At 40.9% G+C, this 20,191-nt stretch overlaps 1 protein-coding gene across 1 annotated transcript; it reads left to right on the forward strand.

Moving 5' to 3' along the window:
- The first annotated feature begins 14,093 nt into the window (after positions 1–14,093).
- LOC306889303 (uncharacterized protein) lies at positions 14,094–18,362 on the forward strand. Its single transcript, XM_079448099.1, has 2 exons — positions 14,094–14,324; positions 15,348–18,362. The coding sequence occupies exon 2, from the start codon at positions 15,387–15,389 to the stop codon at positions 17,166–17,168; it is 1,782 nt and encodes a 593-aa protein (XP_079304225.1). The 5' UTR covers positions 14,094–14,324; positions 15,348–15,386; the 3' UTR covers positions 17,169–18,362.
- Positions 18,363–20,191: the final 1,829 nt, after the last annotated feature.

Here is a 20,191-nt window from a genome sequence, read left to right on the forward strand (position 1 = left end):
GACCTCGAATAAAGCACTTAAACAAACATATACACATAATATTGTATCACTACCTATAGGAATATTGACTATTTGTCAAGTGCAACCATTTATTGAATTTTCTCAGCTTTTTATTTGCACTGCTTTAGTGTTACGGGAGCAGTCCCTCTGGAGCAACCCGAGGTTAAATGCCTCTATGATAGAATTATCCTCTTGAGACCCAGCAATTCATTCAGTGTTAATATCACTGAGACCCCGTCACAGCTGAAGTCCAGCAGCTGGTCGTGAGAAAACCCCCGGTGACAATACAAATACAATTACATCTAAGGGTTTCTTAAGGCCCAATATCCCTTAAGGAAAACATTTTAGATTTTTTGCTGTAATACCAAAATTTAGAGGTGCAATAGTTCATGGTAAAACAGTATATAAATGAATAAAAGGGGGCTAGATGTAACACAGAAAGCCCACATAAAGACTAAATCTCAATAACTAGGACTAATGTGTCACTTTGGATAAAAGTGTCTGGTAAATCAAAATAGAAATATAGAAAAGTCCAAATGCTGTTTTCATCCAGCAGTGATTTCATATTTTGGTTTCATACCCTGTCTTAAATAAGAATATGTTTTGTGAACAGTGTGCTCCAAACTAAACCAAAGCATATGCTCTCTTTCTCAAATTCCGTATCTTCATATTTTGTGATTGATATTTTTTGCCATAAACTATTATTATAAGTCATCCTTTATGTTTGTCACTGGGTTTTGCATTTGGACATACAAGGTTTCGGAAGGACGGCAGCGTTTTAATAATAGCACACATTCATACAAGGCTCATTTATATAAAACGTTGGACTGTGTATCTTCTGATCAATGTATGGTAAAAATGTTTTAATTTGCCAGCCAAAACAATAAAATACATTCAGAATATATTTTAATACATTACTAAAATACGCTCTGTAGTGTTTGGTACATGTGAAAAAATATCACTGTGATGTAAATCTACGCAATTCAGGACTTATGACGGAGCTGGATTGTGATCACATTAACGCTCCTATTTCTGCATTACACCTGTTTGAGAATCTTGGCAGCAAACTACTAACTAAAAGTAGCATCTGCCTATTTACATATTCAAAGCTCATTACGAAGCAAACAAACATTCTCTCCGTGAAATGTCGACGCGCAACCAGCGTTCGTGTGCTGTTTTACTGGCAACGGAAATCGAAGTCACTTTAAAAACTTAAGTTTCAGCGTAATTGCCTTAATTGCTTCTCCTCAAACCTTAAAATTATCCTGATCCTAGACCAAAAGTCCTTTCTGTGCATTTGTGTGAGGAAATCAAGGATGTCATTTTTAGTTACTGAGTCAGAGCGTCCAAGTCATCAGCATATGAGACATGACAGGAATACCACTGAATGTGCGTCGAGGCAATAGATTATGAGTAGAAATCCAAACACAAAGCATATAGAGCAGCTGGAAGCACAATCCTCTGCAATTGCTGTGTTCTGTTCAATTGCATTCATGATAAGAAGGCAGATGTTTTCCCAAAGCAGCATGCAATGCGGTACAAGTAGCGTGCTTGAAAAGAAGCATACACAAATAGGCAAGGATACGAGTAGAATCCTAGGATAAAATATAAAAAAGCGAATGAGAACAGTAATCATAAAACAGCAATGCTGGACGCAAGTCTAAGATCAATAAAAAAGATGTGACCATTTGTTAGAGCAAAATAAACCGTGACAGGGCGATCAGGACTTTATGAGGCGATTTATTTTGCACTAACAACTGGCTGACAGTAAACTTATTACACTGTTGCTTCTAAAAAAATGTATGTCCACTATATTTCGTGAGCTTAAATTATTTATATTTTCATTTATATTACTTATTTGGGATAAAATGAGGATTGCAGAGTGATACAAGAGACACCAAACTTGCTAAGGTATGCTGAAAATTTGTGTGGAAAATAATAGTCTTTGTTCAGTGCTCATTAAAGTTATAGTTCACTGTAAATGAAATTTCCCCCATCATTTACTCCCCGCCATTGCTTTAAAACCTGTATGATTTTCTTCCGCAGAACACAAAAGCAGATATTTCAAAGAATGTTAATAACCGAGCCAAAGTGGTATGCATTCACTTGCATTGGTTTTGTGTCCATTAAATAGAAGTGGTACGGCAGTTGTTTGGTAACCAACATTCCTTAAAATATCTTCTTTTGTGTTCTGCGGAAGGAAGAAAGTCTTACAGGTTTGAAATGACATGAGGGGAAGTCAATGGTGAGAAACTTTCGTTTCGGGGTGAACTATCACTTTACAGCAAAATATTAGAAAACAGATCTACAAACTGGAATCCAGAATCCCAGACAGAATTGTAACAAGAGGCAATATAAATGCTTCAATACACCCAATACAAATATACCGTATAAGATCAAACATATTGATGGGTTTCTGTTCCATTTGTCATTGCTTCCAATATGTGCAATATCTGTTTTCAAGTCGTTGTCTTTGTGAAATACAATGAGACCCAGGACCTGCTAAACAAAATGTGCTCTGTTCAGCAGATAGATCTGTCCTTCAGACGCACAGGTCCAACTAAATGTTCTCTAAAGGTAAAGATGGGAGAAAATTTGTTTGCTAAATATGTGTGTTTGTTAAGAGGGAAGTAGAACAGAAAAGATTAATACTGTTAATGCGCTCGTCTAATGTTATTATGAAGCGTCCCAGTACTGTTGTACCACAACAAAATGATGACAATAAGTGTTTTGTAGAAAAACATTAAGACTTTGTGTTGTTTTGACTGTTTGATGGTGACTCACCTGCTTTATTCACATCTCTTTGTCTGTTTCTTTGTGTCATTGTGCCTCTTTCAGTATCAGTTTTTTTTGCTTCTGCCTCTAAAAATGTAAAAAGAGAGCACGCCCCCAATAGGTCACTTGCCTAATGTGAAAAGACACAATTTCAGATGCGTGTTTAGCATCGGAATAAGCCACCATCCAATCGGTGGACAAAACGCATCGCCCCTCGCTCTGTCACAATGATGTCACAGGGGTGTGTGGAGCGTGTAAGCGCGTTGCGTATCGAGTGGGCATGCGGCAGTGCAGAGCATCGACTCAAATCTGAGATTTATTGTGAGTGTCGCCCGCTTCGTTTTTTTTGGACACTCCGCCCTCTTTTTCGTTTAACGTCACATTCGCATCAATCATCACTTTTCTCCCCCCATCTCCATCTTTTGCCATCCATCTCTCGCTCTTCTGCTCAGCGTCTCCATCACTATTTCTTTCCTTTCCGTTATCAGTCTCTTCATCCCTTTCCCATTTATCAAGTCTTCATGATTGTTGATGTTCATTTGCGCTCTCTCAGTATCATAGCACCTTGGGCTTACAAGAGCTTGCTGTGCTGTTTGTTTTGTTTTTTTACAATAAACTCTTCCTTAAACAGCCTGGAAGTGAAAGAGTTAAAAAATGTACACGCAACACAAAGCCACACAGAAGCGAATTGTTAGAAAAGGGCTGCGTGGCGCAAATACACCGTGTAGGTCTGTAATCAGCTTTATTATACTGGTGTGCGACCCGTCCTTTTGGTGGTCTATCAAAAATAATTTTAAAGAGGAGAGAAAATGCCTTTCTTTCACAGCCAGGGGTGACTGCTGAAGCGTTTCAAAGCCATTTGACTGAAAATGAGAGCAGCTCAAGCGTGGAAATGGCAAGCTGTTTATGATGTCACCTAAACCCCTGACTCATTCTGTAGGTTTCAATTCTGTATTTTGTGAAATTGCACGTCGGCCCGGCAGCGCAGATCCCTTTTGAGATAGCGGCTTGTTTTCGCAATTAAGAAGTCATTTTCCCCCCACAATTCGCAGCAAAATCTGCCTGACATTTGTTCGCCACATTTTGAGCGACGGACCAATGGCGTGCGCTCGGTTTGGTTGTTTCTGATTGAGCAATGACCTGAGTCGCTTTTAGAGGTTGCTCTTTTGGGGTATTTATAAAAAAGCTTGACGATCCCTCCAGCCCAATCAGCAGCTGCCATATTAGAGCTATAATGAAATGGCGGCGTGTTATGTTTTGCTCTCGTGTTCTTTTAGAGCGTGTAGCCGCATTGGCCAATCATTGGCGCAGTGTGCGGTCTCTCACTTCTTTCATTTCTTTGGAATGCTGTTGTTTGCTTAAATTGCTCTCTTCTTGCACACGAAAGCCAGAACGGAGCGTGCAGCTCAAGAAAGGGCATCTGATTGCGGCTATTGTTTAGTGAGTGTGGCTCATGGGCACTCACGGGGGTAATTGCCGCTCAAGGAGGCTGAGGCGTACGCCGACGGGGGAGACTGTATGTGTGCGAGTGCAAGCAAGTGTGTTTGTAATGAGGATGAGGACCGAGGTTACAATGATGTCGAAAAGGGGTTCGCTTTATAATTTATGATCATTTCCAAAACAATACTCTCTCTCTCTCTGAAGTCAGTAAAGAGTGCCCCCCGAGGGACTCTTAAGCTGTACTAACATACGTCTTTATTGTTAAAGTCACACGTACTCTGTGAAGGGCATCATTTCAAAACGGTAAAGAAGTCTAAAAGGGTTACATAGCGGTATCCCTTTTGTGTGCATTCCCATCTCTCACCAGGATGTGTGTCTTCGCCTCACTTGAGGCGATATCAGCCAGACGGAAATGTTCAGACAGTTGTCTGTTCCATGTTCTTAAAAGACATTATATGTTAATGTTATGATCTTAGTGGTTTTACTCCATTCGAAGAGCGACTGTCAGATGTTGTGCTGGATCTCACAAGATACAATCGACTGTGATTTGTTTCCCTGGCTTCTCCATTCAGAGTTTTGTTTAATTTATGGCGAGATACAAAGAGACGGAGAGAGACATTTCCCCATACTCTCTCTCTTTCTCTCAACATCTGTCTCTCTAATCTCGATCTGCCTAACATTCGCATCCACGAGTGGTTGTGTGTGTGTACACATCAATTCCAATGTAGAGATTTTTGTGGCCCGTCACGTGTCAATGTGAGCGTCTTTAGACGTTCATGTTATCATATGTTGCCATTAGAAGGGACAAAGAGAGAGAGAGACAGAATGTGTGTGTACACTGTATATAAATTGGCAGGTTGTAATTAAATGTGCAGACCTCTCCACTATCTCCTCCTCCAGCCCTGCGCCAGTGACGCACAAGCGGCTGCAGAAAAGTGAGTCATCCAGCCCTGAGGATCACCAGCCCTCCCTCTATCTCTATATCCCCCACATCCCCAGTCCCCCCCTTTTACCTCTGTCTCCCTTACCCTCCTCCATTCACTCCCTGCCACTCCATCCCTCTTCTCCTTTCACCCACTTCCCCCTGACATTTCGAGTCACATGGTTTTCCAATACAACCCCTGCCATACGTGAGTTTCTCTGCATTTGTCTTTCTCTCTCCAATATATGTTTTTTTTATATTCTCATCTTCCGTCTTTCTCAGTCACTCTATCATTCCTGCAGTCCCTATTACGTTTTGCCATCTTTCTTCCATTTCAGACCTCTGATGTATTTCATGAAGTCAAACAGATGACAAAAAGGGCAGAAGGCATTAAGTTAAAGAACGGAACGTTTTAAGAAAAGGAAATTTGCGTTTTATCTTATGTACGTGTCTACGCTAATTGCTTCGTGCGGAAATTCAATTTAGCATAAAAGGATCCGCCCGGAAGATAAAATGTATATAAACGTCAGAGAGATAAACATGATTAACCGTAAGAGACGAACAAAAACCTGATTCATTATATGACTCATTAATAATCACTTCTTTCCGACTTGCAATCTGTCAGAAAGTTGACACCCGCAACCAAAACAAGCAAGGCGTGTTGTGGGAGAGTATACGTGCAACTGCGCAAGCACAAACCGGCCCGTTGGTGACTACAGATTGATCAGAAATTAAAATACAGTGGAGATTCATGTGCCGCAATTCTGTCTTCTGCAGTGGGAAGAAGGCCGATCGCATACATGAGTCATGTAATTGTAAGTGCTGCCCTGGTTGGCTTTGACTATGAAAAGAAGTTCATCGCCCAGAAAAAAGCAATTTAGCAGTAAATTGCAATAAGTTGCCGTGGTTATACAATTAGCTTCATCTCAAAGCGGATGCACAGGGAGCAACATACTAATGTCAGCAGCCATTAATGCTTTAAACGGCGCTGAAACAAACGATGTAACAATCGTTTTTTAGATATTAAAATAAAAGTAGCCGTAAAATAATACTTGTCTGGAGAGCTGCATACACTTGCAAATGAAAAGAAATGTAACTTTTTGAATTTGTGAAGCGATAACAGCTCTGAGTCATTCGGTTTACCTCTGTCATTGCAGCTGTGCGATAACTACTCGCACTCACGCGCTTCCCAAAATCTCTGTACTCTCACTTCATCCGCAATTGTTTCATACATATAAGCAACGTGTACGTTAAATGTATATAAATAGTTTTGCAATTATAGTGCAGTGGTACTATTATATTGTTGAGTGAAGGTAACAAGTACACTTATTTTTTACATTATTATAATAATAATGTTTAATATCATATGGTTCATTTGTGGAGTGAATTGCACAATTCTATTAATTGTGACCATTGTGTGGTTGTGAAATCTGGTCTTTATGAGAGGCTTGGAACAGAGAGGCATTGTGGGAGGGTTAGTGGATGATGGTGGGATTCAGAGGAGCAGGTACAGCTTATCAAAACATCATCTTCAGCAACAAGGTCGTCACTCGCCAGAGGACACCGCCTGGCCCTTCCTGTACTCAGAAAACCCACCAAGAAGCATCTTAAAGAGATTTTTTTATTCACAGTGTTATATACGCAAGTGGACGAAAAGCTCTTATAATGCATTAGAGTGAACATAATGTTGCCACTCTGTGGGTACAGTATTTAAAAATGACTCATAAAATAGCTTACTTTTCATCAAGATGTGATCATTATCCAGCTCTTTCTCTATCCTAGTTTGTTTTTTGGCTGAAGTCACTTACAACTGTTTTATGGAATGGGAAAAATAATGTTAACCAGAAAGTGTCTAGTGTTGTAAGTAAAGCAAGACAAGGAAACTTTTGCTGTTTTCATCAGCCAAGGCCTGCCCAAGGGGTCATATGACTGACAGGTAAAGCAACCAATCGCATGCGGTCTCATGTTTAGACTAGAGGAGTGAAATGTCCCCAGAGAAACAGACCGCATTCACAAACTGATTGTTTTGAAAAAACTTGATGTTTTTTGTCACTCTGAGTCACAGTAGAGCATATTCTGTTGCATGTTGACGTCAACAATGCAACCACGTCCTTAACAAATGCTTGCCTAAAATCATTGATTTTAACCCAATGGCTCAGAAGTCTATGATCTGCTTCTTTGTTATTTTCTGCATAAAATAATAGTTCACAGAAACATGAAAATTCTCATCATTTGTTCACCCTTATGCCATCTGAGATGTAAATTAGGCTATATAATTTGTTTCTCCAACAGCATAAATGAATCAATTTATATTGAAATACTACCATATCTTCTTACATGGAAACCAACATGGCGAAGCTCCAAAAAGCACATCCATACAAATCCTGAAAGGCTGTAAGCATTAATTGTAGGCAATTGTATATGTGGGATTGTTGAGATCAAAGCCAACTGAATGAGGCGATATTACTGAAATGAATGCCGATGGAACATCATTTATGTTTTGTAATGTGGCTCATACAAACTGGATGAAACACAAAGGAAACGGCAACTACATTATTTCATCCTCCCAGAAGTTGGCCTCCGTCTGTTTTTTCTATATATCCTCAGTGAATCTGTTGTCCATGTGCTAAGGCTTATGTGCTAATCTCCAGTCGTAATAGGTCCCATTATTAAACATATTGCTCTAAACCAACATAGCCATCTGGCTTACTGAGTGTATAGCACTGAATAGGACATGAGCTACTGTTCTTTTTATGTCACTTTATTCGTAGCACACTGTAAAAACACAAGCTGGTACGATAGCTGGTCGAAGGGTTGGGGGTAGTATGGTATGATTGACGAGGGCATGAATGACCTCATAATGGATGAATTTGTATGAGGCGATGCAGAGGGGGCTTTGATGGACTGAATCAGCCTGTGGTAATTAAACGATTAATAGTACTTAGCTCAACTCAGATCATCTCCGTCGCTGGCTCCCATGGGGCCCGTCATCATGTTGAAATTACACAGATGTTATCGCTCTCCCCGCCTGCAGACAGACACACAATCAGCGTTTGGTAAGGGCGCTCGCCTGCTTACATTCACACGCGAAACCAATGTCAAATGACATAAAACAGATAATGGTGATGATAATGTGCTGCTGTCCTTATGATCCGATCAACAAGTCTACTTTTTATATGCAAAGGTCTGAAATAAAACAAACCTTTTGCTCTTCTTCATTCGGAGTTTGGTGCATAAACACCATCATGACTGGGAAGCCATCCCCCTCCTCCACCCTGAAAGACTTTTTGGATGATAATATTCCGACTTGAAGCAATAGTTCACCCAAAAATGTGCCTGGCATTAAACTACCATCATGTTATTTAAATATGGTGGCATGTTAGTAACTTCAAATCATTGTTTTTTATGTGTCTAATGTCTAGACATATCGAAAACCAATTAAAAGTTATGGATGTGCCACCATATTTGCATTAACGCTCTGATCTGCTTGTTTACATTTTCATTTACTGAAAATATGTGTTTTCTCTCACAAACGTAATGTTTGTTTTTTCAAAAGACCCAGTATAGTCATTTGGATTACTTTAATGGTTGATGTGTTATTCAGAGCTTTACCATTGTGAGCACCAAGAAAATAACTACCATTAATAATAATAACTTTAAATATAATCCATTGTTTGTTTTCTAGTAGACAAAAGCCATATAGGCTATATCTGGGATGGCATGAGGGTGAGTAAATAATGGGACGATTTTCATTTTTCAATTATTCCTGCTTCCTTTACAAATCTTTTTAATTTTCCGTTGTTGGTTTATACTTTATTGTGAATAGTCAAATTGTTGTGCATGATTTCTCAACACACGTTATTCCAAAGAAATTACTATTCCAAATCTTTGCACTTTCGTCCATCAAAATTCAACTTAATCTGAAGTTTCTTTACTTTCTTAACAAATCTCACCAGTTTTTAAACCCATCTACATCACAATGAACCGAAAGACGATTTCATTGACAGTCCTGTTTCACTCAGAAATGCGTCACAATAGAGAAATAAAATGAGTTGAGAGCATCCTTGATGTATTGACTTGAAAGAGCTGCTCTTGTACCACATACTTGCATGTCCCCAAGCAAGCAATTTTGCGTATAATAGCCGTCAAAACATAGGTCTATATAGACGTTGAAATGACGGCTATTGCTAGCTGGGTCTACTCTCATGAATTCATTTTGCACAAGCTTCTATCCAAACGGGCTTACGATCGCAACACAAACAGTTCATCACAGGGCGACAATACAATAACATTAGAGGTGCAACGCAATGTTCCACAGTTGGCCGGAAGGTACGAGCTAGTAGAGATTGAATGACAGATGTTTCAGTGACACGTGTTCGTGCAACTACGACAGTCTGTAGAAAGTGTCAGGGGTGACGAGAAAGGAGGGGAAACATCTGTCTCGAGCATCTCTCCGGGCGTGACTCTACTTTTCGCGCAGTTACAAACATTTCTTTTCTGGCTCGGGGAATGTGGCATACTCACGATCTGTTTTCATTCATCTTTTTGCATTCTATCTGCCTCCTCCCTCCCTCCCTCACTCTTCTCCGTCTCTCGCGCGCACACACGCAGATTCGTTCCCCTCCCTCCCATTCGATGGACCAGAGGCTCGTGGGTGTCTTGGATGAGTCATATCAGCAATTTACCCAGTTTAAAGCATCTTTCAAATCACTTCCCTTCCAGTCGGGTACCGGGCTGATAACCGATAACAGTTTTCGGTCTCGCAAGGAGTTTTGGAGGACATTCGTCGTGCGTTGGTGTTGTCACGCGCGCGTTTTACGGTAGCTGATTTGCGCATGTGCCAATCGGCGCGTAGTCCGCGAGTGCCAAAAATTGGCGGAAAGTGATGCGGTGAAAACACGAGTGAGAGAGATTTTAAACGTTACACGGACACGACCTGTATGTAAAAATGAAATAATTAAAGGACTTTGGTTATTACTTTTAATAAAATATTGGCAGTTTCGTTTAATCTTTGATCACCATTTTACATCAAATGTAATCTTCGAATGGCTACTTCAAATATGCTGAATGCTTTCTTAAATCTTCCCAAAGTTTGATAGGTCGTTTCTTTGTTTCTTTCTGACTCTCTCTCTCCCTGTAACATTTCCTTTCTGCCCACTTCACGTGTGAAATGGGCATCATGGCAGGGGAAACGCAACACACAGAGCGTGGTATCACGTAATTATAGCGCCCTCTTCTGGACTAACCTTTGCTAAAAATGCAAGCATGCCGGATAACACCAAGAAGTTTATTAAAATTTCCCACGTATGCTTTCAAATTTCTATATATTAAATAAAAAAATAGCTTTGAAGTTACTCGTGTAACAATAATAAAGGTAAAAATGTAAATTGCAGTCTACTTGTGTAACTCCTTATCTAATCTAAACTGTAACATTTAATGAGACGACTCGTGTTTTATGTGATGTTACTTGTCTGATAACAAAAATGGAAAAATAAATCAAATAAAAATGTAAATTCTGTACGACTGGGTAGTACCCCTGAATGACTCCAGAGTTATTTACACCACGTCCTTTACGCTGCATATTATTGCCTCACCGTCTCTTCTTTTTCTGGGAAGGCCAAACACATATTAGCAGTTTGGGGTATATTTATAATTACAAACAATTTATACTGTATTTAATATGACTTTCTGTAATTGCTAGTTCTTTATGTGGTGGTATATCGTGCATAATCCTTACGTGGTGTTTTAGTGAAAAAACCTTAATGCAATTCATCATATATTAGGAGATTATGTTTAGGAATTACAATTAAACTTAACTGATGTAGACAATTTACTATAACACCAGAATTTCGTTTTTCAGTCATTAGCTGCTATAAACATATATACATGTTTCATAGCAATGCATTCTAAAGACCAGTTTACAGAGATATTTATTAAGAGCGTTTTTAAGAGGCGTAAAAGGATGTAAAAGCTTTTCTAATCTCATCACGCATCGATTTGGCTTTTTTCTGTTTTAAATTGTGAAAACACCTCTCCACATTTTTTAAAACACCACAATAGGCTATAGAACAAATGTAAATGACTGTTTTTTAGAACACCGCTTGCACCAAGTCAAAATGTTATGGGCGAGCTTATCCGTCCTCTCTCCGTGAAAGAGAGATTGATGGCAGGGAACCGATGACTCTCGCTGATATCAATCGGCTCATTAACTCCAAATACGAAGCCAACCTCCGACGTAATATGTCACCGACCAAAGGTTTTCATCACAGAATTCGGGGAAAATGCGCACTGGTCTCTTCTCCAAACAAAAACGCACAAATATGTTCGTCAACATCGTTATTTGTTCAATTCATTTGCAGGGGAAACAATTTGCAGTAAATGAATATAATTGTGCGAATTTTTGATTACTGCTTTTCGTTTAATTCGCATGAAATGGCTTTTTATGCAGCGCAACTGGGCAGGCGAGCTCTACAGTGTGTGCTAATTTCGAAAATTGTGCGATCGGATTTCTTGCGACCGAATTAAGAGGACACGTTTAAGTATTGCCCCGTTTAGCCTTGACATATTTTAAATGGAACACAAGTTTGATTTAAAACGAGAAAATACAGCTCAAGACTATTGCTAAACGAATCTTCAGCGCGCGCGGTGTGCCTTTGATGAATGACGACGCACGCGACGACGGAACGCGTCTGTAAATATTGACAGATCAAACATGCCCACCATTAACGTTTTAAACATTTGCCTTGGGTCGGTTAAACTGATGAACAGATCAAATAAAACAAACGGCAGATTATACCCCACTGCTAGTCCCGCAATTTGTTCCAGTGGCAATGGTCAATGAGCGCGTGCTGACACACAATCATCTGTCTCGATGGGGACGGTCCATCATCGTGAATATTTACGCGTAATATCAGCGTATGTTATTCGGTTTGAACCAACACCTTAAAGTGACTACAAATGCAACTGGTTTATATGAAATATCGGGCTTGTTGCGCACTGAGGCACCTTACAGTCCTACAGTTTCGCCATATAAGAGCTTATAGCCTCAAGAGAGCAGTCTCTTACGAGAATTTGCCATCAAAACAGATGCGGTGCTCGTGTGTGGGCGCAAGGCTTGGGGTAGGTTACACACCATTAAGCTTGAGCCGCAGCTGAGTAAAATGTGAAATGGGAGATTTAATCGATCCCAGGACGATGCTTTTTTTCAGTCTCGTGGGAGTAATTCTTTTATTCATGAGGAGCATGTTATGTCACTTCCATTAGGCGCTTTTGTACTTGATGCGGTGCACATTTTTTGAGTGTATTTGAACATACATTTTCATAATTGCAGCCAATATGTCTACAGCACCCTCAAAAACCTGACGAATCTTCTCTTGGCTTGTGGGTGGAAACGTGGGTGTGCACAATAATTCCCACCAAGGGCCCGAGCAAAAAACTCAAGCTCTAAAGTACTGTTTGGACTATTTTTCTTTGTTTTGCTTAGGTTTTTAACAGATAATATATTCATTCTGTTTCTCGACGAAATGGTCTGTGGGCATTTTGGGTCCTGCAATAAGTGCATGGATAGTTAGGGAGGAGGTGAGTCAGCGCGGGGGATTGAGAGCGTTGGTTAAGGGTTGCAACTGCGCTAATGCTGAGTGGCAGTCGATAATGCCAAGCCGTATCAAAATTTGACCCTAGCTCGGATCTCAGAGCTCTTAAACTATTTGCCACCAAGGGAGAAAAGGACACGCACAACCCCCTTAGTTGTATATCGCATACACAGAATTAAAGGTCACGGTCCCACCAACTTGAATAACAGGAAAAATAAGTTATTTCTCATGACAGGAAATATTTGCATTATAAGGGCGCTCATGCACCACTCTGGAGCTTAAATTCAGAAGGATTTCGTCAGCCTGATTTTCGAAAAACATTAATTTATAAACAAATAAAAAAAACACGCGGGATAATTTATAACAAAGGGGTCTCAAAAAGTTTCATGGCAATCCAAGAACACGGGTCTACCGGATGAAACCTTTTAAAATATTGAAATAAGGTTCCCACTTTGTAATGAGACAGCTTTGATGCTGCCATTTCGAGTGTGGCTCGTGGGACTTCAATATCCGCACTGCAACTAATCCAATTACACGAATCATAAACTGTGATTGGCGGGATTGCTGTTGGCTCCAATGCCACGCGAGCCTTTTCCAATTAGGCCTATTCCTAAAACCTACAGTATTCTTGTAAAGGTCCTTAACCACGTCAGAGAGAATTGTTCTCTCTTTAAACGATCATTTCTGGAGAGAGTTGCATACTAAAAGACATGAAACTTTTTCTGGATTATTCAGGTCAAGAGAGCCAACCGATCTTACCTGTTTCGTACGATTTAAAAATACACGATAATGTGAAAAATATGAGAATGACGTTTGAGACAGATGGATGAAAATCAGGGGCGGCAGGAGAAAAAGAGCGGAAAATTGAACGAGCTCGGGAAATTGAGCGGAAGTAGAGCAGTGAAGCTGAACCTCCCGCGTCACGGTGGGTGCAGTCGTTCGGAATCTCTCCAGCTCTGATTATAAGGACACCTCGGAACAATTAACGGGCCAAAAGGCAAACGCACCCTGATAAGGCTACTAAGTAGTTGACAGACGCACATAACTCATATAGTCTCTTCTAAATACAATCTGTGTATTAAACCTTACGTGCTTAAAGGTTCCAAACAACACAATGACTGAGTTACAATTAAGTTAATTCAATGCACGAGTTCATTTAACAGTGTTGTTGCACCACATTGCTCCGTTCTTAATGGAGAGAGTGTTTCATTCATACAATCTCTGTTCATTCATCAGAGCACCGTAGCGTACCCTGTGAGTTCAAACGAGACACGAAATTCTTATCAATGGAGAGTCTGACGTCAGCAGCGGCGCGATGACTCGAGCGTCACGTGTTCGGCCGCGTCTATACAAATTGGTGATGCGCTGTCCGTGGTCCTGAAAAAAATCACGCACCGCGTTCATCTGTGGAGCAAATGACATCTCTCAACTGTGCGAGAAAGACCGAAGAGTGCTCTTTATAAATGTTGTGGGAACGAAACTGACTTGATTCAAGTTGTAAATGAACTTCAGGAGAGCGATTGTTTCCTATGCTCGTCTGTTAGAGACCAAGAAGCACAAGCTTTGAGTTCCAGCTAATTTGTTCAGGACAGCAGGTGAGTTGTACATCGCTATTCTTTAAACGAATGTGCTGTATAATTGTGAATAGGCTATGTACCATATCAAAACAAAGAAAGGTAAGGATAACTTGCATGATGAAGTTTTAAACAGCTGATGACATTTTGCTATCGTGAGATTGCACGCCGTTGAATCTAAACCCGAGTCATTCAAGAAGAGATATATGTCGACGGATCAACAAGCGTTTGGCGCAATCATTAATAAACGCGCAATATTTTATATGACAACGATAATTGTTTAAAATGCTTATGTTTTTGCTGCCATAAATTCTTGGTTGGAAAATTGTTGATGCAATCTCTGATAGCCCGATTTTAAAATTTGTGCAACGAAATAATATTTGGGTATGAAGTGTTTGGAGAAGAAGAATGTTAAAAGATCGAGACTTTTCTATTGACTTCATTGACAAAAAGAAGCAGAGGTAACGTATACATTTGCCTTAAGTTCGTGACAAGTGTTAATGTGAACAAATAAAAAATACTTTTTGCACGGAGTGATTCTCGATGTTACATGCGTTATGCTCGTTTCGCACTAAATAAAATTGCACGTTTCTTTTCACCACACAATCGGCGCAACGTGTGTCTTTTTTAAATGTTCACAGATACTGACTTTCGAAGTGTATTTTTCATTTACCTTCAGAACATGCCAGCCTGTCGTGATTCTTGATTGATGCGACTCAAGAAGTTATTAGCCACGGTTAATACGTGTCCAAGGAATTCGCTCGACGTTTAGGATTTTTTTTGTGGTGCTAGTCTATGTGGATTTGAAACAATCAATGTATTTTTAAAACTAAGAAACTATTTTCTTGGTGGTGTTTTTGTCATGCATATTAATATATGTGATTGCTTTGATGTTAAGTTAAACATATTTCATCCACCCGTACAATAATGTTCTGAAACGTTTAAAAAGTTAAACATTGAAGCCCAATTTCTATTAATGCTCAGATAACGAAAAGAGGAAAAATAACAATGCAGTTATTAATCACTTCATTTTTATATTTACAGGTGATCCCTCTCCCCCTCACCCCATCCCGTCCTCTCTGCATGGTCATGTTCTGCTGTTGCTACCCCTCCAGCACCTCAGCTCTCCTGTTAGTCCTCCTCAGCCTCACCCCCCTGCTGGCCCTGGCTGCCCCTGCACTTCAGCAGAGACCCCCAGTCAGCAGCACCACTGATGAGGCTCTCCACATGGCAAAAGAGGACCCAGGGGCAGCAGAAGGAGCTGCTTGGACACACAGGAATGTGAACGACCTGCTTCAGAACCCCTTGGGACAGGAACGGGTCTCAGATATGGGCTCTGCCAGTGTTCTAGCTTCCGTTCTGCTCGAGGCACTTGACCACCCAGCCAGAGAAAAGATGGCCATTAAAGCGGATCCTGAAGAGGAACTTCCACTGGAGGTAATGAGAAATCAGTATGAACTTGAACAGAACAAAGAAATGGAGGATGACATAGAGAAGTCAGAAATGGAGGAAAATGGAGGACGAGAAAATTCAGAATTAAAAGAGCAGTTGACAAAAGATGAGGGGTACGAAGAGGACGTGGCAACCACAGCTGGAGGAAAAGACGAGAAATCGCAGAGCCAATTGAATATGGCATCCCTCCTTCAGCGCAAAACCAGAGGCTATTTCCAAAACATTGACCTCGGACTCCAAGACAATGAGATTCTGCCTCCTCTAAAAGGCTACAAAGCCTATAACCAGCAGCTAGCCCAGGCCACCAAGAAGCTTAAGTGGCAAGAGGAGAGAACTAGGAACCCGTCACAGCTAGAAAGAAACTTCATGGATGATTTTGACTTTGTGGAGGAAGAGGAGGAGATTATAACCCGGAAGGAGGAGGAGGCGCGAGCACAGGCGGAGCAGGAGGAGGTGAGGCGGCAAGAGGCAGAGGCACAGGAGGCACGTGAGGAGGAGCAGAGGTTGGCCGACATCGCCTCTGACATGCTTCTGGAGTACATGGGAAGAAAGCAGAAAGCATCAACCTATATGAAGGAGGCGGCTCTTCTAAGCAACATGGCTGAGGACAAGCGCTCTAATGAGGTGGAGGACAGTGATGATGATGACGAAATGGATCCTCAGACGATTGACAAGCTCATTGAGATTTCCAGCAAGCTCCACCTGCCCGCCGATGATGTGGTTGAAATAATCAGCGACGTTCAGGAGAAGAAGAAAAAACGGAAGGATTTACTCCCCAATAACGCCCCTCGTTTCCGCCCTCTGGTTCCCCTGAAAGCCAAGCCGAGGCCTCAGGCATATCAATATCCTAAGTCACCTAAGAAATCCTCTCATGCAGTCAATCCGTATAAGAAATGGTACAAGGAGAAAAACAAAGCCAAGCTCAGCAAGCAGGACTTCTGGTTTAAACCCCAAAAGCAGTTTCTGGCCTATCCCTCGTTCCCTTATTACCAAAAGCCATATCGGGCATACTACCCACTCTATTTTCCTCCCCCTAATCCCCGTTTCTATACAAATCCTGCTCTCTCCTTTGACTACAACTTTGGGGGCTCCATGGGCTATGCCCTCAAACCTCCAAACCGCAGGTACAGAGACAGAGCAAAGGCAAGGGATTGGAAATGGCCACAAGCCCCTCAACGCCCCCAGAGCCCCTACCCACAACCGGACTCTGTCATATCTAATTACATCCTGCCCCATCCTCGAACTTACCAAGCCCTCCCCATGCCCAAACCTCGTTCTCCTCCCAGCGGGAGAGCCCCCCCTTACTTGTACCCACCAGACTATGTGTACGATGAGCCAGAGTCTCCACAGGACAGTGACGAGGAACTGGAGAACTTCATCGAGAAGATTTATTACAACCGTAGATTATATTAGTCAGTCGGAGTTCAGGATATTCTCAAGCGATGATACATTGAAAGCGATGAAAGAGTGAGGAGAATTCTGGGTAAAAGCTGAAATGGAGAGTTTTGAGTGACAGGGCTGTTTAAAGACAGTTAGGTGTTTCTTCTCCACTCTTGTTTTTTGATACATTCCAAATCAGGAACGGAAGAGACGGTGCTGTTATATCAGAACCTCTCTGCGTGCACTCATTTGGTTTCTCTCGCAGTTTACATTTTAATTTGGTGAGAGAATACGCAGGTGAATTTTTAAGGTTTCATTCAGGTATGTTTTTGATTCTCTTGCATGTTAAAAAAGAAAACTAAAAACCTAATGAAGTGGTAAAACATACAAACAAACAGACAAAAAAGGTGCCAATTGCAAGAGTTTAAACAAAGATTTATTTTCTTTAGGAAACACTTGATTAACTGAAGAGCAAAGCTCGGATTCTTGATTCTGCAGGGCACAGTAATAATTGTTACAAAAACAAGTAACAGACAAATTATTACAGGCTTTTTCTTGAGGGTCTGTTGGAATGTTTTGATCAATGTTCCTATTGCCTTAATACTGATCACTGTTTTAGCTCATCCATGTGCATGCAGGTCTTGCACCACTAAAAATGATTCACGCACGCTGTAAACAATGCTTGAAACTGAATCTTCCATTTTATTCACAGAAATGCAAAATGGTGAAAATCTTCGCTAGGTTTGTGCCCTGTCAATCTGCTTGGTGGAATTCTATACCTGTACACATGTGATTCAATGTAAACGTTACATCCTGCCAAAATGTACGATTTTAAAAATGCCCGTTGCTGTGGGTTACCTCCAATGTTCAACCACTGAGTATGGGATGTTTGTCTCGAGTTCTGACAGAACGCTGTATAATAATGTTCGTTCTGAAAAACAAGTTTTAAAATGTCCGAGGTTTGTGACAAATAATCGGAGGGTGAACAGTTTGCACGTCTATCTGTATTTGCATCTTAAAAAAAAAAAAAAAGTCTGACAAATTTGGGGAAAATCGCCTCTTTAAACAAACTGTGATTATTAAAAAAAAAGAAAAAAAGAATGAACTCAAAATTACTATAGCAAGTGTTTTCATCAGTAAAACCGTCTTGTGAAAGGAATTTGTTGTTGTCAACTTCCAGATTGTAAGTTGTACAGTGTCAAATAAACAATTGTTTGTGCGATGTGTAAATAACAGCATGTCGATTACTAGTTTTGCTATATGCTGAAAATAAAAGCAATTATTTTATTAAAGTCAGTTTTTTAAAAATGTCTTATTGGAATATCTTTGATCAGAGTCCGAGCCAGAAAGTAATTAATTTCTCTACAACAGAGGGTGAATGCCAAAGCTATATGCCATTTCTTATCTCACCTGTAACAGAAATTGCATTTGACGTCACAGAGTTTGAAGCAGCATGCCAAATGCAACATTTAATCTGTGTTTTCTATGATCTTTGATTTTAGGTGCCAAAGTGTTCTTAGCTGTCTAAAACTAAAATGTATACCAAGATATCTTAAAAATGATAAACGTCATTAAAATGGTACAGACCAGACCATTTACACATCAATAACATTCATCCAAACAAGTGTAATTATGATCATTGGAGTAAAAAATCATATTTATCAAAACATCAGCGCCAAACAGCTATTCGTGTGTATAAAACAAGAAACGTAAATACAGAATGACAAACGTGTTTAACACATCTCACATACACACTCATATATGCATCTGTAACCAAAAGCATGTTTTCACCCTTTTGATATGGATGCCATTCATTCAGCAAAAAAAGTGGTGGATGAAAGTCATTTGTACATAAAACGAATCCGAATAAAAAGAGAGTAATGTGAAGGGAACAGGCAAAGAGACACACAGACCAAATGAAAAGCGAGAGGGGTGGGGAGAGAGAAAGCTGCAGTGATTAATGAGTCACATGATTGACGGGTGAGTCATCTACTGCCATGCACCACTGCAGAACCTCGAGCACCCCCCTCTCTCTCTCACGCTAGGCACAAACAGCAGCCCACTCCCTCACACCCTGACTTTGGACACAATGCAGAACTCAATTATTCACAAAAAACACTTGCATTAGCCAACCGCCCCGAAAGCAAACACATTTGCGCGCGCCCGTTGTGGCGGAGCCCGCTCTCCGTGTATTTGGTTAAGACACCGCTGTGGCCTCACATCGGGCAATAACGCTGGGTTTTAACCCCAAATTGACGTTCATTGTCATGCTAATGCACTCTAAACGTCTACTGCTTTCTAGGCAATCGCCCAAAGTGGCCGATGCCGCTGCAAATTAACCATCGCAGACGGCAGCTGGAAAATGTTCCATTAGTGACCAACGCGCGAGTGCCGCGGGGACGGCCGTTCACGAATCGCCTGCGTGTGTCTCTCTTTGCCGTCTGCGTTGCAAACTCAAAGGGCCACGAATGGGTGTAAATGCGGAGAAATCTCGCAGCGCTGCAGTCCGAGGCTGGTGAGTCATGGCCACTAATACTTTCGCTCTACCCCACTTGAACGGTTTCCTGACAGGGAGTCTGTTAAGTTACTCCAATAATCACTGTCCACGGCCGACTGTTCCAAAGATTTACATGCAAAGCCTTCCAAGTCATTAATGTACGCACCGTTCTCCATCTGTTGCATCAGACTGGTGCACTGATAACAGAACACTTCAGAGGTAAAAAAAGTGCCTCATAATGACTGTGACTCAGAAGGCAGCTCTAATGATGCATTCTGCCGAGCTAACCAACCAACACGGCACGGCGGAAACATTCTCGCTAAAACTTTCTCCGTGACACGCGCGCGCGAAGGCGCTTCAAAGCGCCTTGAAGCTCTCCGCTGCCTTTGTAGATAGACAGCACCATTTATGCCCTCAATGGATTTCAGTGATTAGGCATAATTGAACAGAAATCTCAGAGAGGTTGTTAAAAAAATAATAAAATAAAAAATTCTCCCCGATCCTTTTCCGTATGCCAAACCTTTATGCATGATGATAATTGCCGTGTAATTACCATTCA

This window comes from Barbatula barbatula (genome assembly GCF_947034865.1).
Source record: "Barbatula barbatula genome assembly, chromosome: 24".
Lineage (NCBI taxonomy): Eukaryota > Metazoa > Chordata > Actinopteri > Cypriniformes > Nemacheilidae > Barbatula > Barbatula barbatula.